This window comes from Callionymus lyra, chromosome 2, assembly GCF_982586985.1.
Source record: "Callionymus lyra chromosome 2, fCalLyr1.hap1.1, whole genome shotgun sequence".
Taxonomy (NCBI): Eukaryota; Metazoa; Chordata; class Actinopteri; order Syngnathiformes; family Callionymidae; genus Callionymus; species Callionymus lyra.
The window spans coordinates 18,342,673-18,355,486 of record NC_141819.1 but is presented as its reverse complement, the minus strand read 5'-3'; the positions used below and the strand labels follow the sequence as shown (position 1 = coordinate 18,355,486).

The window sequence follows — 12,814 nt, the reverse complement described above, 5'->3', positions numbered from 1 at the left end:
ACTTTACATTTCCTCCGCACAGCTCATAAGGGCTTCCAGCGCTTCGAGGCTTTGGAGCACAACGAATGCTTCAGTACCAGCCAGTCCGGGGCAGGCCTGGCGCCCCGCCAGAGGTTTCTGCTGATCAGCATCCTAGACAAAAAGGTGAGTTGGCATGTGCGAGCGAGGAAGTGATTGTTGGCTTGTGTGCACAGCCTGGGGATAAAAATACAAAATGTTTCTGTGCAGCAGCCTTTTTTTCTTTTTAACTACACTTAAACGATTCTGGAAACCTTTTTAATCAACAACTTACTAAACACGCTCTCAATTAAACCAAGCATTTTAGTCCAATATTGGTCTTAAATATTGTCATTTGTTAATCCTCCTACCTGCAACTGCAAGGAGGTTGTTCTGAAAGAAGGATGTGAACCTAGAAAGTCTTGAAACTGTCAGCCCTCACTCGTCCTCCGATCATAATTGCGTAATGACTCCGTCGCTCCAGGTCACCTTGTACAGCTACAACTGGTCCGTGGATCTGGGCTGTTCCCTAAACCAGGAGCTGGTCCGTCTTGTGAAGTGGCAGAATGCCAGGGCTCATGTGGTCCACTGCCTGCTGAACCAGAAGATGGGTCTGTTCCACCATCACTGCTTCTCCGACGCACCCGTCCATGAAATTGACTCCAAACAGGTAAGTGGCCCCTTCACCGCCTGTTCGTCAAATCTTGTTTAGGAGAGTTCAGAATCAATCCAAGCAATCACTTGTTTAAATCTAAGACCTAAGGTTCTTTTCTCCAAATATCTAATCAATAGATTGGTAAATATCTAAATAAACTGTACTTTCTCAGATCCTCTACTCATTTGTCACAGAATCGAGTATTAATTATTGTCAGTCACTCGGTTCTAAGAAGTCGCGGCTGCACAGGCCAGTTCAGATGGAATCATCCTGTTAGGTGAACATCTGGACTCTCGCTGCTGCGGCTCCTCGGGCAGAGGGTCATGCAGCTGTTACGTCCCGCGGATGGTCGGAGGTTAATTCACGGAACTACCTGTTTGACTGGTGGGGTTTTCTCGCAGTATGTGCAGCATCTGTCACAGTTGATGTTTGTCTTTCCTTACAGTAGAATTTAGCACGTCCCTCAGCTGACCTGTAAACTCTGACCTTGTTGAGACCATTCTTAACCTGCAGACCTACGTTAATGCGTCCTTGACACGACCACTGTATATGCAGGTGAAACAAAAACCTGCTGGAGATTGGAGGGATTTTCAACTTGACTGAAATGAACCATATCTAGTTGAGAATGATGCTGAGAATCTGACGGACTCTGAAGCAGACATGTTCGACCAGGTCTTCAGAACTAGTTTTGTAATCTTCATAAATAAAACAATAAATAAAACAAATACATAATAAATAAATAAATAAATAAAACGATTTCCCAAAGGAGACCTACTGAGGGATCAATAAAGTTTTACCTTACCTTAAATGATGAGATGGAATTTAACTCAAGACACACTTGTACTTAAGAAACACTTCTGCTGTCCAATGGAGCTCAATGGGATCTATTGCATCTTTATTTTATAAAAAAGTTGTTCAAGTTGGCTTTTTAAACTCAAACTGCACTTAACCGACAGTTCTGGGTCTCATTTTAAGACCCTTTCATCATTAAGCTGTTGTAAGTAAGTATCCTTACAAAAGCTTAATAAATAAAAATAAGTAATTTTTATTTATAGAGAGCTTTTCCAGACCAGGGTCACAAAGCGCTTAAACAATCAAAACAATATTCAATAAAGTATATATTTTAAAGATCAAGATAAAACTGATAACACAACAGGAGTTCCAGAAAATCAAGGAAAAGCCTGAACAAATAAAAATGTCTTAAGATGTTTCTTGAAGGAGTCAGTAGATCATCAAACACAGAGGGAGAGAAAGATCGTTCCAAAGCTTAGGAGCAACAGCCTGAAAAGATTTCTCTCCTCTGGTCCTGAACCGTGTGCGTGGAACCATAAGTACATTGTGAAGCAGGTTTATGAAACTGTTCGATCTAGTTTAAGTTACATGCCAAACAAAACAATTTATTTTCTTTTAATTATTGGAGGCTCAATCCTAATGACTTATTTATCCTCCTCTGTGTTACATTCCCATCAAACTCTTTTCTATAGACATGATTTTCACTCGTATGGATAGTGAAGCATAAGTCATTTGGATCTCACCATGAGCCGGGTCACATCAAATGTTTCATCTGGCTGGATGAGGTCTGAGGTCGACACATGTGTCATAAGAAAACTCCTCCTCTGGTCTCCTGTGGTATCCTCACTTGCAAACCCACTCAGATTATGCCGCCAGTATCTATGTGTGTCACATTAGAATGTCAGGATTTCATTGTCGTCAAACATCCCGTCGACACTCGACACTCCCAGCGTGTTGGTTGTTGTCAGACAGGGGCTCTCTATTAGGACTTTTATGGTCAGAATAAACATGGCCGCTGGCATCTTAATTGCCGTGTGGCTCGTAAAGGCTCCATCAGATCAGATTACATCTCTCACCAGGTTGTTTCTGTTCGCCATCCTGCACGATAAACATTATAATTTAGAGTAGAACCGAGGCCGAGCAAATAAAAACGTGTGACTTAGCACTTTTTTATGACACTTCTGTATTTCTCAATGGTTTTTTATTAGCTCTTTCATATGGCTAGAATTACAGCCGCGCCATATCACCAGCCTTGTTCAAAATAAAACACTTAGCCCTCGTCAGCTTCCATTTATCCTTGAGAATTATTTATGATCCGCTCCCCCATAGCAGGCGTGAGATGAGCGACGTTACTACAATCTTTAGTCTTGTGCCTCAAGTTCAAAACTGCTTAACAAGCACATTTAAATATCTGTTGAACTTTAGTCGTTTACTACTTCACTCACTCCGTAGCACTTCTTAGGACGGCAGCTTCATCCTTACTTCTGACAGCTTTGTCAGAGGATAGTGAAGCAGAAGGAGATAAAGCCCACAGTTTTGAGTTTGTTTCACCAGAAGAAGCTCTGATGAATGTTTGGATCTGGAATTCCAAACATGAACATTTTGTTTTAATACAGCATGACTGGGCAATTTAAATCTCTCTTAAAAACTACATTTTATGTGGCTTTGTGAAGTAAAAAAAAAAAAGAGAGGATGGAACAAAATAAAAAAGATTAATATTAAAAATGACCATAATGACATTTAAATTAATGACAATTCATGATATGTGAAAAATATATATATAAATATAAAAAAGGCAGAATTGTTAAACAATAGTCTATTGATGGACCAAGGGAAATAAAATGTAGGTCAAGAAAGATTATAAAAAGGCAACTAATGTGTTGATTAAAGTCTCTTTTCATTTACATTTTTACATTAGAAAAAGTGATTAAGCCCCGCCCACTGAAAACTCTTAGTTTTACTGCATGAAATCCTGTTTACTACAAAAACTCTGCTGTGATTGGTCAAGCATCAAGGTTTGTCGCCATGCGTCATCAATCCCTGAAGTCTCAAAGGGTCTCATTGTATAAACAAAGCAGGGCTCGATAACAGCTGGCTGGAGGAGGAGTGAAGACATTATTACATCATAATGGACTCTGAAATCTCTGAGAAAAAGAGCTTACAAGAGCAGACAGGGAAGAACTTTATTAAGTAATAAGTTCAAAACATGGTCATGATGAGAGACTTACTGCATCTTAGAGAGGAAGACTTCAACATTTGAAACATGCGAGTGAGACAGGAGAATTGGGTTTTCACATGAGTTATTGAATAATAATTTAAATGTATCAATAGCATACAATTTGGAATACATCATGAGTGTGTAAATTCAAACAGGGTTCTCTTTAAAGGTGTCCTCTGTGGACAGCACTGTAGATATTTCTCCCATCTGTGTTTTTTCTCTGAAATCAAATGGTAAAGAGTCTGAAAGCGTCTCAGATATATTGCCAAGAAGCAGCTCTGTCATAGCGAAGAAAGACACCAAATGCTCTCAGCCTCTCCCCCCCCCCCCACCACCACCCCCCCGACGGCCAATTAGAAAGCCAGCTAAGAGAATGGCAGGAATAAAACTTTTTCTATTCCTTCCGATGGCCTTTCTCTTCATCGCTGCATTACTAATGAATGCAGACGGAGAGCAAAGTCAGAGCAGCATAAAAATTTGCCTGAACGGAGCTTCATCTGTCATGGTCCTGATGAGAAGCAGAGGGTGCTCGCTCTGACCCTGCGGCTTGTGGGCATGTCGCAGCCAGCTCTGCCACAGTCGGGCATCTGGCCCCGGAGCTGCTCTGCTAAGCAAACTCGCCCCAAAGTTCCCTTAACATGACGCACTGACAGAGCTGTGGGAATTGAATGCAACTATCAACACTTCAATCTTGAGCTGGGCTTCATAGCCGAGTTAGAGATGCTGTGCTGCAGGACATCTATTCAGTTTCTGACCCTGTTTATCACAAGCACACTTTTTCTTGTTCATTTTTTCTATTGTTCTTGATTTGTATGGAAGGGGTCCAGTTATTGTACTCTCTACTAAAGTTTAATTCACAGAAGCAGGGTACTGCTAATGGCTGTAGGAACATTATCCCAGACTCATTTATCTTTTGAGCCTAAATTGTCCCTTCATTTTTATTAATCTATACTTGGGTTGGTGGAATTAGGTGAAAGTAAATCTCGCAAAATGCAAGATTCAAAATGCTGTTTCTAGATTCTCCTTGTTTCAGAACAGTGTAACTGCAATGGCACCATTGCGCCATAATGCATGTGAATTTTTGAACAAAACAAATGATAGTTCACCTAATATTCTAATGCCACTCTTTTTCTTATCACCCTCTTGTGACCAAGGGTTGGGAGAATTTCAGAGGGTAGTAGAAACTGAGTTATATTTACATTTTGGGTGAACTATCCCTGAAGGGTTGAGCCTCCAGGTGGGTCGCCCCAAATGAAGATACATAGTAGAGTAAGAGCATCGTTTAAAAAATATCTAGAGGGTTCTAGTACCTGAATAATTATCATGCAAAAATAAAGATACCAATACATAATTGTGAAAAATTAATTCAAAAATATGACTTGGTTCCACTTTTATGATCATTTATTTAATATAATTATATTACGACATTACCGAGCCCTAATAGGTGCATCACGCCATACATTTTTTCCATACGTAAGAAGTAATTCATACTCCATTAAAAAAATGAATGTTTAAATGTTTTCTTTCATTGGGATTGTTAAGATAAAGTAGTAAATATATCATTAAGATAAGGTCAACTTAAACGTACATTGAAATTAAAAAGGAGAACGTTTATTTAGTTACTTAAAAACTTAAGACAATCCTTCTAAACATGCTAAAAATGTGTATATATCAGTCGGTAACAAATGAATCGCTGCGAGTCGTTAATACAGAGTAATGGACAGAGAACGAGGGAGTTGAAGAAGAGAGTGCAGGTTAGGTGGAAACGGGTGGTAAATATGAAAGAACGGTAATAATCGTATTGTTTAGTAACTTTTGACAAAGCACCATGAAAGCCAAGATCAAGCTTGTATAAATTGATCCAAACCAAACACTTCAGTAGTCTAGGTCTAATTCAGGGTCCGGATGTCTACGAGTTCTGAAAGGTGCTATTTATAAAAAGAAAAATGATTTTCTCTCTCCGTCTGTCTTGAGCTGCACATGAATCAATGGAACTCGACCCTTAGATGAGTCACTTGAGCTCAAATACTTTTCTTTTCTTTCAAGGATCCAAATCCCTTCCTCAGCCCCTCCGTTGAGCCCGACGCCCTGCTGAGAAGCCCGGTTCCTCCCCTGCCCAGTAAGGAGCAGGGCCGACTCTCCGGTTCCGGTCGTAGCCTGGCTCCGCTCCACTTCCCTTCCGAGCTATTGCCCTTTGATGAGGCCCTGCGGGACGTCTGCACCATCCGACCACTGATGGATGGAGACGCCGTGGCCCGACATGGGGGTCAGCTGTTGGACATCAAGGCGGTGGAGAGAAGAGGTTTGTGTCGGCCATGTTACTCCAAACACCAGTGACACCATTTCAATACCATCGACCAGACAAATCTTACCGAAGCGATTGTTGATTTTGAAGCTACGACAACAGTTGTTACTACGACTGCTTTAAGACTCGCTGCCACTGACGTGCGTTTGTCTGGCAGAGCTGGAGAAGCAGATGAAGATCGAGAATCTATTCGTGACGTGGCAGCAGAGGTCGGCTCAATCCAACATGCCCATCTCGGTAAGTTGAACTTCACTGCACCTTGAACTCAGCTGACACCCTCTGGTATTGAAATTTAATCAAAATAAATAAGTGAAATTAAAGGCAGCACACTGACGAGAGCAAGCGTTATGATATCACAGTTTATCCACAGTAAAAGCACAATGTTATTTATGTTTTTAATTATCACTGGAGTCTTAACTTGATAGATAACTGTCAAACTTTTGCAAGATCTTTAAATCCTGCAATGGAATTATTTTCTTTATTTAATGTACAAGACTTCCAGCAACATCACTACATTGTACTGCTTTAAACCATCGTCCAACTCAAAAGCTGGCAGCCAAATTCATGTTAATTTATTTGGGTCAAAAGATAAAAAATTTGACTTAATAGTAATCAGTGTTAATAAAGTGATCCTTGAAGATAAAGGTAAAGCTAACTTAACATTTGTGAAGACGTGAAGTTGATGGAAATCAGGTGGATGTTCTTCTACTAAAAAGACAATATCTTAATGAGACTCTCATGATCCATTAATATTCAATATTCAGAAAACATTAGTTTAGTTCAAAGGACAATGTGCAGTAACATTAAAAAGATGGCTGCACCAGATTTAGCATAATGCTACTTTCCATCTATAGTCCTCAGCAAATATGGAGACAGTTTACATAATATGTCAACATAGATTACATTTCTTTCAACTTGTGACTTGGACTGTCTTTAATATTTTGTCTCCTCGTGTGGTTGAGTTTGAAAATCTAAATCATACAAGACAGAAAAAACATGAAAAACCTTTTGTCCAAAAGTCTTTTTTTTTTTTTTTCCAAATTCTCCTCCATTGATGGAGATTTCTAACAAGATGTGACATCAGTGTCGGGAGAAATGTTCCGTTCATGTCTTCATGAAGCCACAATTACGGCTCACTCTGTTGGGAAATCTATAGTTTTAAGTGGTTAATATCCAGACTTATTATGAAGCTGCCACCATCTCTCCCCCAGAAATATCACATGCTGGCCTTCTATTAAAAACCATTAGTCAGCACATTGAGAGAGGCTGCAACGATGGTAAATTCTTTCCACTTGCTTTTGTCTTTCACATTAATTCAATGACTCAGAACAAGTTGAGTTTACACATGATTAGTTGTGATTAAGGTATTTTAGTTTAACTTCAGCCCTCAATGAGTCGGATCTTGATGAAGATGACCATGAGAGTTTATTTAAAGCAGTTTAATAATTCATAAATTTACATGGATTATGAATATTATTATTATTTATTATGGTTCGTCTGTCTCTTCTTCTGATGCATCTCTTTATCACTGAGATTCAGGAACTACTTTTGCTCAATTCCTCGTGAATATAATGTCAATAAAAGTCCTTGAAATCTTTCCACAGCTGGCAGATTTGGAAACTTTGAAGCATTCCTCCAGGCTGGTCCACTACTGTGCTACTCCGCTTCTTTTTGACCCAGTCTTTCGCAAGCACATCCAAGAAGAACATGCTGTCCCACCACCACTGAAGGTGCAAAATCTTGATTACTTTCTTAAACTTGAAGTCACAAACTAATGTTTTACCAATTTGTTTTCTCCATTTAAATCAATGTTAAATTATATTTTAGTTCAATCTATAACTGTTCCTGCCATTTGCCCACCGCCAATATATACAAGTCCTCTTTTTCTCCCACTGGAAAGTATTATTATTATATATTATTATATATATATATATTTTTTTATTTATATAGCGCTTTTCCAGACCAGGGTCACAAAGCGCTTAAACAATCAAAACAATACTCAAAAAAGTATATACTTTAAAGATCAAGATAATACTGAGAACAACACTGGAGTTCCAGAAAATCAAGGAAAAGCCTGAACAAATAGAATCGTCTTAAGAAGTATGTTTTGTGTGCTGCAGAAACGCCATCGCTCTAACGACTCGACGGCATCGGGTCGAGACCGGAGCTACAGCACCGACTCTGCAGACATGCTGCCCAGCAGACTGAAGGAGGAGTCGTGGCTGCTTGACATTTCCAGCAGCTTCCTTCAGCAGTATGTCCAGTACCTACAGAGTATGGGCTTCATCCTGGTCCAGGTCCGGCCTCAGTCTCCTGCTCGCAGGTCTGAACCACTTTTACTCTTGAATCAAATAAGACGTGTTCAGTCTATTTAGTAATTATTCTTCAAATCAGACTTTTATTCTCTATAGTTCACCCACTGTGTTGCCTAGTTCTTATTATGAAGCACTTCATTGTAGCGCTCAAGTAAGAAGACTAATTTCAGACATTGAGCTTTTATATTTTCTGACAAAAAATATGTTTGACTGCTCTTAAGCTGTCATGGAGGACAACAGAGGGTCTACATATTTAATTTAATCTTTTCTTAAGGCAGCTTTTAAGGTCATTTAAAGGGCAATAATGTGAAAACCCAACTCTGACTCACTCAAATGTATTAAATCTTCCTCTTCAAGATACAGTAAGTCTCTCATCATGATGATGTTTGAAACTTATTACCGTAAATTCCGGACTACAGAGCGCACCGGATTAAAAGCTGCATGCTCTTATTTTAGAAAGAAAATCTATTTTGTACTTCTATGAGCCGCACCAGGATTTTACGTCGCATATATCTCATGTTTTAATATTAAAAATTAGCTCAAAAATGTTCATCAAATCTTCTTATTGCAACTGACCGTCTCAATGACAGCTCAGCTGTGGCAGCAGTTATTTTAGAAAAATGACAAAACACCCACCAAAGCAGATTCTGAAGGACACTAGAATGTATTTACTCACTATCTTATTTTTAATTAATCAACAAAAGGCGCTCCACGACGGAGGACTAAATGAACAGTTAACACTTAACTTAAACAACCGCGATCGACCCAAAGACAAAATACCCAAAGACCCAATGCTCATGTCCAACAGAAATCCAAAAAAGGCAGCTATCAATGTGGAATTCACATTAATCCAAAGGAAAATACACCCAACACAGAGACGTAGGTCTACCTGCACCACCTGCCTGACGTGAATAATGTGTCTTAATGCACGCAATCACAGCATAAGTGACCGATGAAAAAGAAAACATTTTCTATACAGAGAAACGAAAAACAATGTATTATGTGCGATATTAACACAGAAATCTATTACATACGATTTTTTTACTTTTTTCTTAAATCCGCTTGGTAAACAAACGTTATAACAGAACGAATAACATATTGCAAATGCTTATTTATTCACTGATTGCCTTCTTCGTCTTCCTCCTGCTCACTAAAACCCTCCTAGAGTCCTTTAATTCAGTGTTAGAATTAAACAGCTGCAGGATCTACTCACTCACTTCAGTCTCCTCGTGTTCTCTGTCACCTGAGCACACACCGTCCTCTTCATCACGCAGCAGTCCAGGCTTTCGGAACCCGTTGTTGATGGCTGATGTTTTGACACGGCTCCACGCATTTAGGGTCCACTAGTAGACGTAAAAAACGAAGTAGCGGCTTAGAGTCCGGAAATTACGGTACTTTGTAAAGTTCTCCCCCGTCTCGGCAAACGAGAGGTTAAGATCCATTATGATGTAATAATGGGCCTCACATCTCCTCCAGCCAGCTGTACTCACACCAGCTTTGTTTATACAACGAGTCCCCTGGGGGTGGAAAGTGTTTTAGTGGGCGGGGCTTAAGCACACTTTCTAATATTTCAATGAAAAGAGAGTTTTATACAAACGGACACATACTGATGAGTACAATAGAGGTCCAAGATCTATTTAAGACACACTTAAATTATAACATTTGAATATATATATATATATATATATATATATTGTTCTTCTTCCTCCTTGTTAAGATGTACTTGGATTTTTACTTTATATTATAAATGTTATGGAGTCCAAGCAAATATTTAATAATAATAAAAAAAATTAAATCAAGAATAATATAGAAAGATACGAATGTTGATTTTTTTGAGTTTTTTTTATTATTATTCAGTAATAATTAAATATAATATATATGTTTGTATTTACATGATGAATAATATGTTATTTATTTTTTGTTTACCTCCTTGAGTTATCTTAATCTGCAATTGCTCAACACCTCCTGAAGCTGACAGATGTAAACTAGAGTTGACATGGATTATGAATATGGTTATTATTGCTTATGTTTTGTCTCTTCTTCTTATGCATCTCTTTATCACTGGGCCTCAGGAACTCATTCCGTTCAATTCCTCGTGAATGTAATGTCAATAAAGGTCCTTGAAATCTTTCAACATTACAGATGTTTTTGGAATGAAACTATTTTCCTCATAGTTCCCCATCGTTCTTCTACCATAAATATAACTTCATTCCCTCATCCTTGAAACAATGTGGATTCCCAGCCCTACGAGCCTCTCTCATCTATTAGTCATTTGTTTCCATTTAATTCTGACACTTGATCTCGCAGCACAGCTGCCCCACAGCTGATGATGCTGGTCCAGATGCTGCTACGTTCAATAGAAGCTCCATGGGTGTTTGTTATTTTGTGCTCTGTCAGGATCATTGCATTATTTCTCTTCATCACAAATCCTTGCCTCTCTTGCAGCATTGCTCGGGCCCGTGCTGCCATGCTGAACTCCTCTGAAGGGAGGATGTCTTTCTCGTATGTCAAACAAAAAAGTGAGGACAGTTCCAAGGTCAGTGGAAGACTGGAGTCGCTGGTTAAAAGAGAATGTCTCTGGCATCGTACACTACATCATGTCAAACATGCACATGCTTTTACCAAACCCGTTGCATTTGTTCCATTTGGTTCCTTCTCAGGCTCCACCATCCGCCACATCAGCCTACCACCTTCAGAGAGCTCTCCCCGGTGGCATCGTGTTGATGGAACTGGCTTTCCAGGTGAGCTCAGATCCCCCGAATCTGAAAAATACATGTTGCTCGACTCCCCTGAGCATCCCCACGCGCTCAGCATAATATTCCAGAGTAACTTCCCCGTCTCTCTCTCCCAGGGATGTTACTTCTGTGTGAAGCAGTACGCACTGGAGTGTTCCCGCATTCCTATGGGCCAGACCGTCAACTCTCAGGTAAATGTTTCACTGGTGGTCCTGGTGTCTTGAATTCATTCACTGGAGGCAGGAAAGAAACATTCAATCTGAGAGTTAAGTAATTAATTAAAACATTTTGATTCCTTCTACAGAAAGACTTTTTTTGAGGATTACGAATAAATGTTTTTAATGGTTTTTAATTAACAATAATGGCCTTTAATTCTATTAAATTATGTTCAGGAAACTGTCCAGCGTATCCAATCTCTCATTATTATCAGGAATAATTCTTAATAGTGACAAAAGTCTTATTCGCACGGGATAAGTATTACCTGGGGACCTCTGTGTTTTGTGAATTACCCCTCCTCTTCTGCTTTATGTAAAATAGTCATTTTTACTGACATTACGTAGAGATACAGATGTAAAAAGGAGCACAATTACTGAAAGAGAAAGTGAGTGTAACCAAGTGTTCTTCTTTAAGAGAAGATAAAGTGGAAAACTGTTTATTTTCTTTTTCACACGGTCAACAGCGAGAGCGCTGCCCAGCACATAACTTTGCCCCAACATTATTCTTACAGAAGACACAGACACAGTATGTTACAGTGGTGTAACCGAGTGTATTCGTGTGGGAAACAATGAGGCTGGAACTTAGTTTGTAGCTGTGCAGCGCGCAAGTCTTCCTTACTTTTGTCATGTGGAACACACCCCAAACAACAACAAACTCAATCGACTTCCTTTTCAATCCCTTCAAAATAAAACAGTGGAAGCAAATATTAACCCAATGGCGAGTGCCTAGAAGTCCGTTACAGTGGCATATCTGCCGCATTTAGAATTAAAAACACAGACATTCGGATTCACACGGATTAGTACTATCACCTGACGTCTTTGTTTGGCGAATTACAGTAGGTAATTTGCGGCGTAATTATTACATTACAAATCACTGACATGGCACATTGGCACGGGATTAAAACTCAGAGATTCTCCTTAATTATTACAAATTACCAGAGGTCCCCTGGTAATACTTATCCAGTGTGAATCGGACATAAGAAGAGTTTTAACTGTTGTTGTCATAATTGGTAGTTATTTTGGTGGTGCAGAGGTTAAATGTTGCTGGAGGTTCTGATCTTCTAATAGATTTTGATTTATCAATAATGATCATGTCATATTTCAGAAGTATAACTGGTATGTTTGGCATCTTGTGATGCCTGAACCATTATACTGCCTATATGTAACAGTACATTGTTTAATGTCTATTCTTTTAATTATTTTGTCAACAAATTAAAAAGAAAATCCTTTTTTGTATCAAATAAGAACTGGTCAAAACTATTCAATATTCTTTCTTGGACAACAACATAATAACACACCACATATATCAAATTTAATTAAAATGTTGTAACAATTTCTACAATATTGTGGAAAAGGGTTTATCTGTCGTGTGATAAAAAGGCTATAATGGTGTTTTTTCTGCTATTTAACTACTAATGTCCAAATGTAGCATCTTGTTTGTGGTAATGGTTAAAGTTAAAACCTACAAATAAGGTAAAAGAAATGTTTTGATCTCTGTGTTAAGCAGACCCAACATTATTAGTTGCACTGGTTTGAGAGGTTGGTAGTTAAAATGCTGTTGTTTATTCTCCATGGTGAGGAT

At 38.9% G+C, this 12,814-nt stretch overlaps 1 protein-coding gene across 11 annotated transcripts in view; it reads left to right on the top strand.

The window, feature by feature from the left end:
* szt2 (SZT2 subunit of KICSTOR complex) overlaps positions 1–12,814 on the top strand; it is a 62,107-nt gene that overhangs the window by 38,293 nt on the left and 11,000 nt on the right. For all 11 annotated transcript variants that reach the window (XM_087783839.1, XM_087783830.1, XM_087783840.1 and 8 more), the window contains 9 exons: positions 23–144; positions 482–667; positions 5,709–5,964; positions 6,125–6,204; positions 7,572–7,697; positions 8,088–8,290; positions 10,728–10,818; positions 10,943–11,023; positions 11,134–11,208. In XM_087783839.1, coding sequence (XP_087639965.1) covers positions 23–144; positions 482–667; positions 5,709–5,964; positions 6,125–6,204; positions 7,572–7,697; positions 8,088–8,290; positions 10,728–10,818; positions 10,943–11,023; positions 11,134–11,208 — 1,220 coding nt within the window. The remainder of the gene's footprint in view (positions 1–22; positions 145–481; positions 668–5,708; positions 5,965–6,124; positions 6,205–7,571; positions 7,698–8,087; positions 8,291–10,727; positions 10,819–10,942; positions 11,024–11,133; positions 11,209–12,814) is intronic.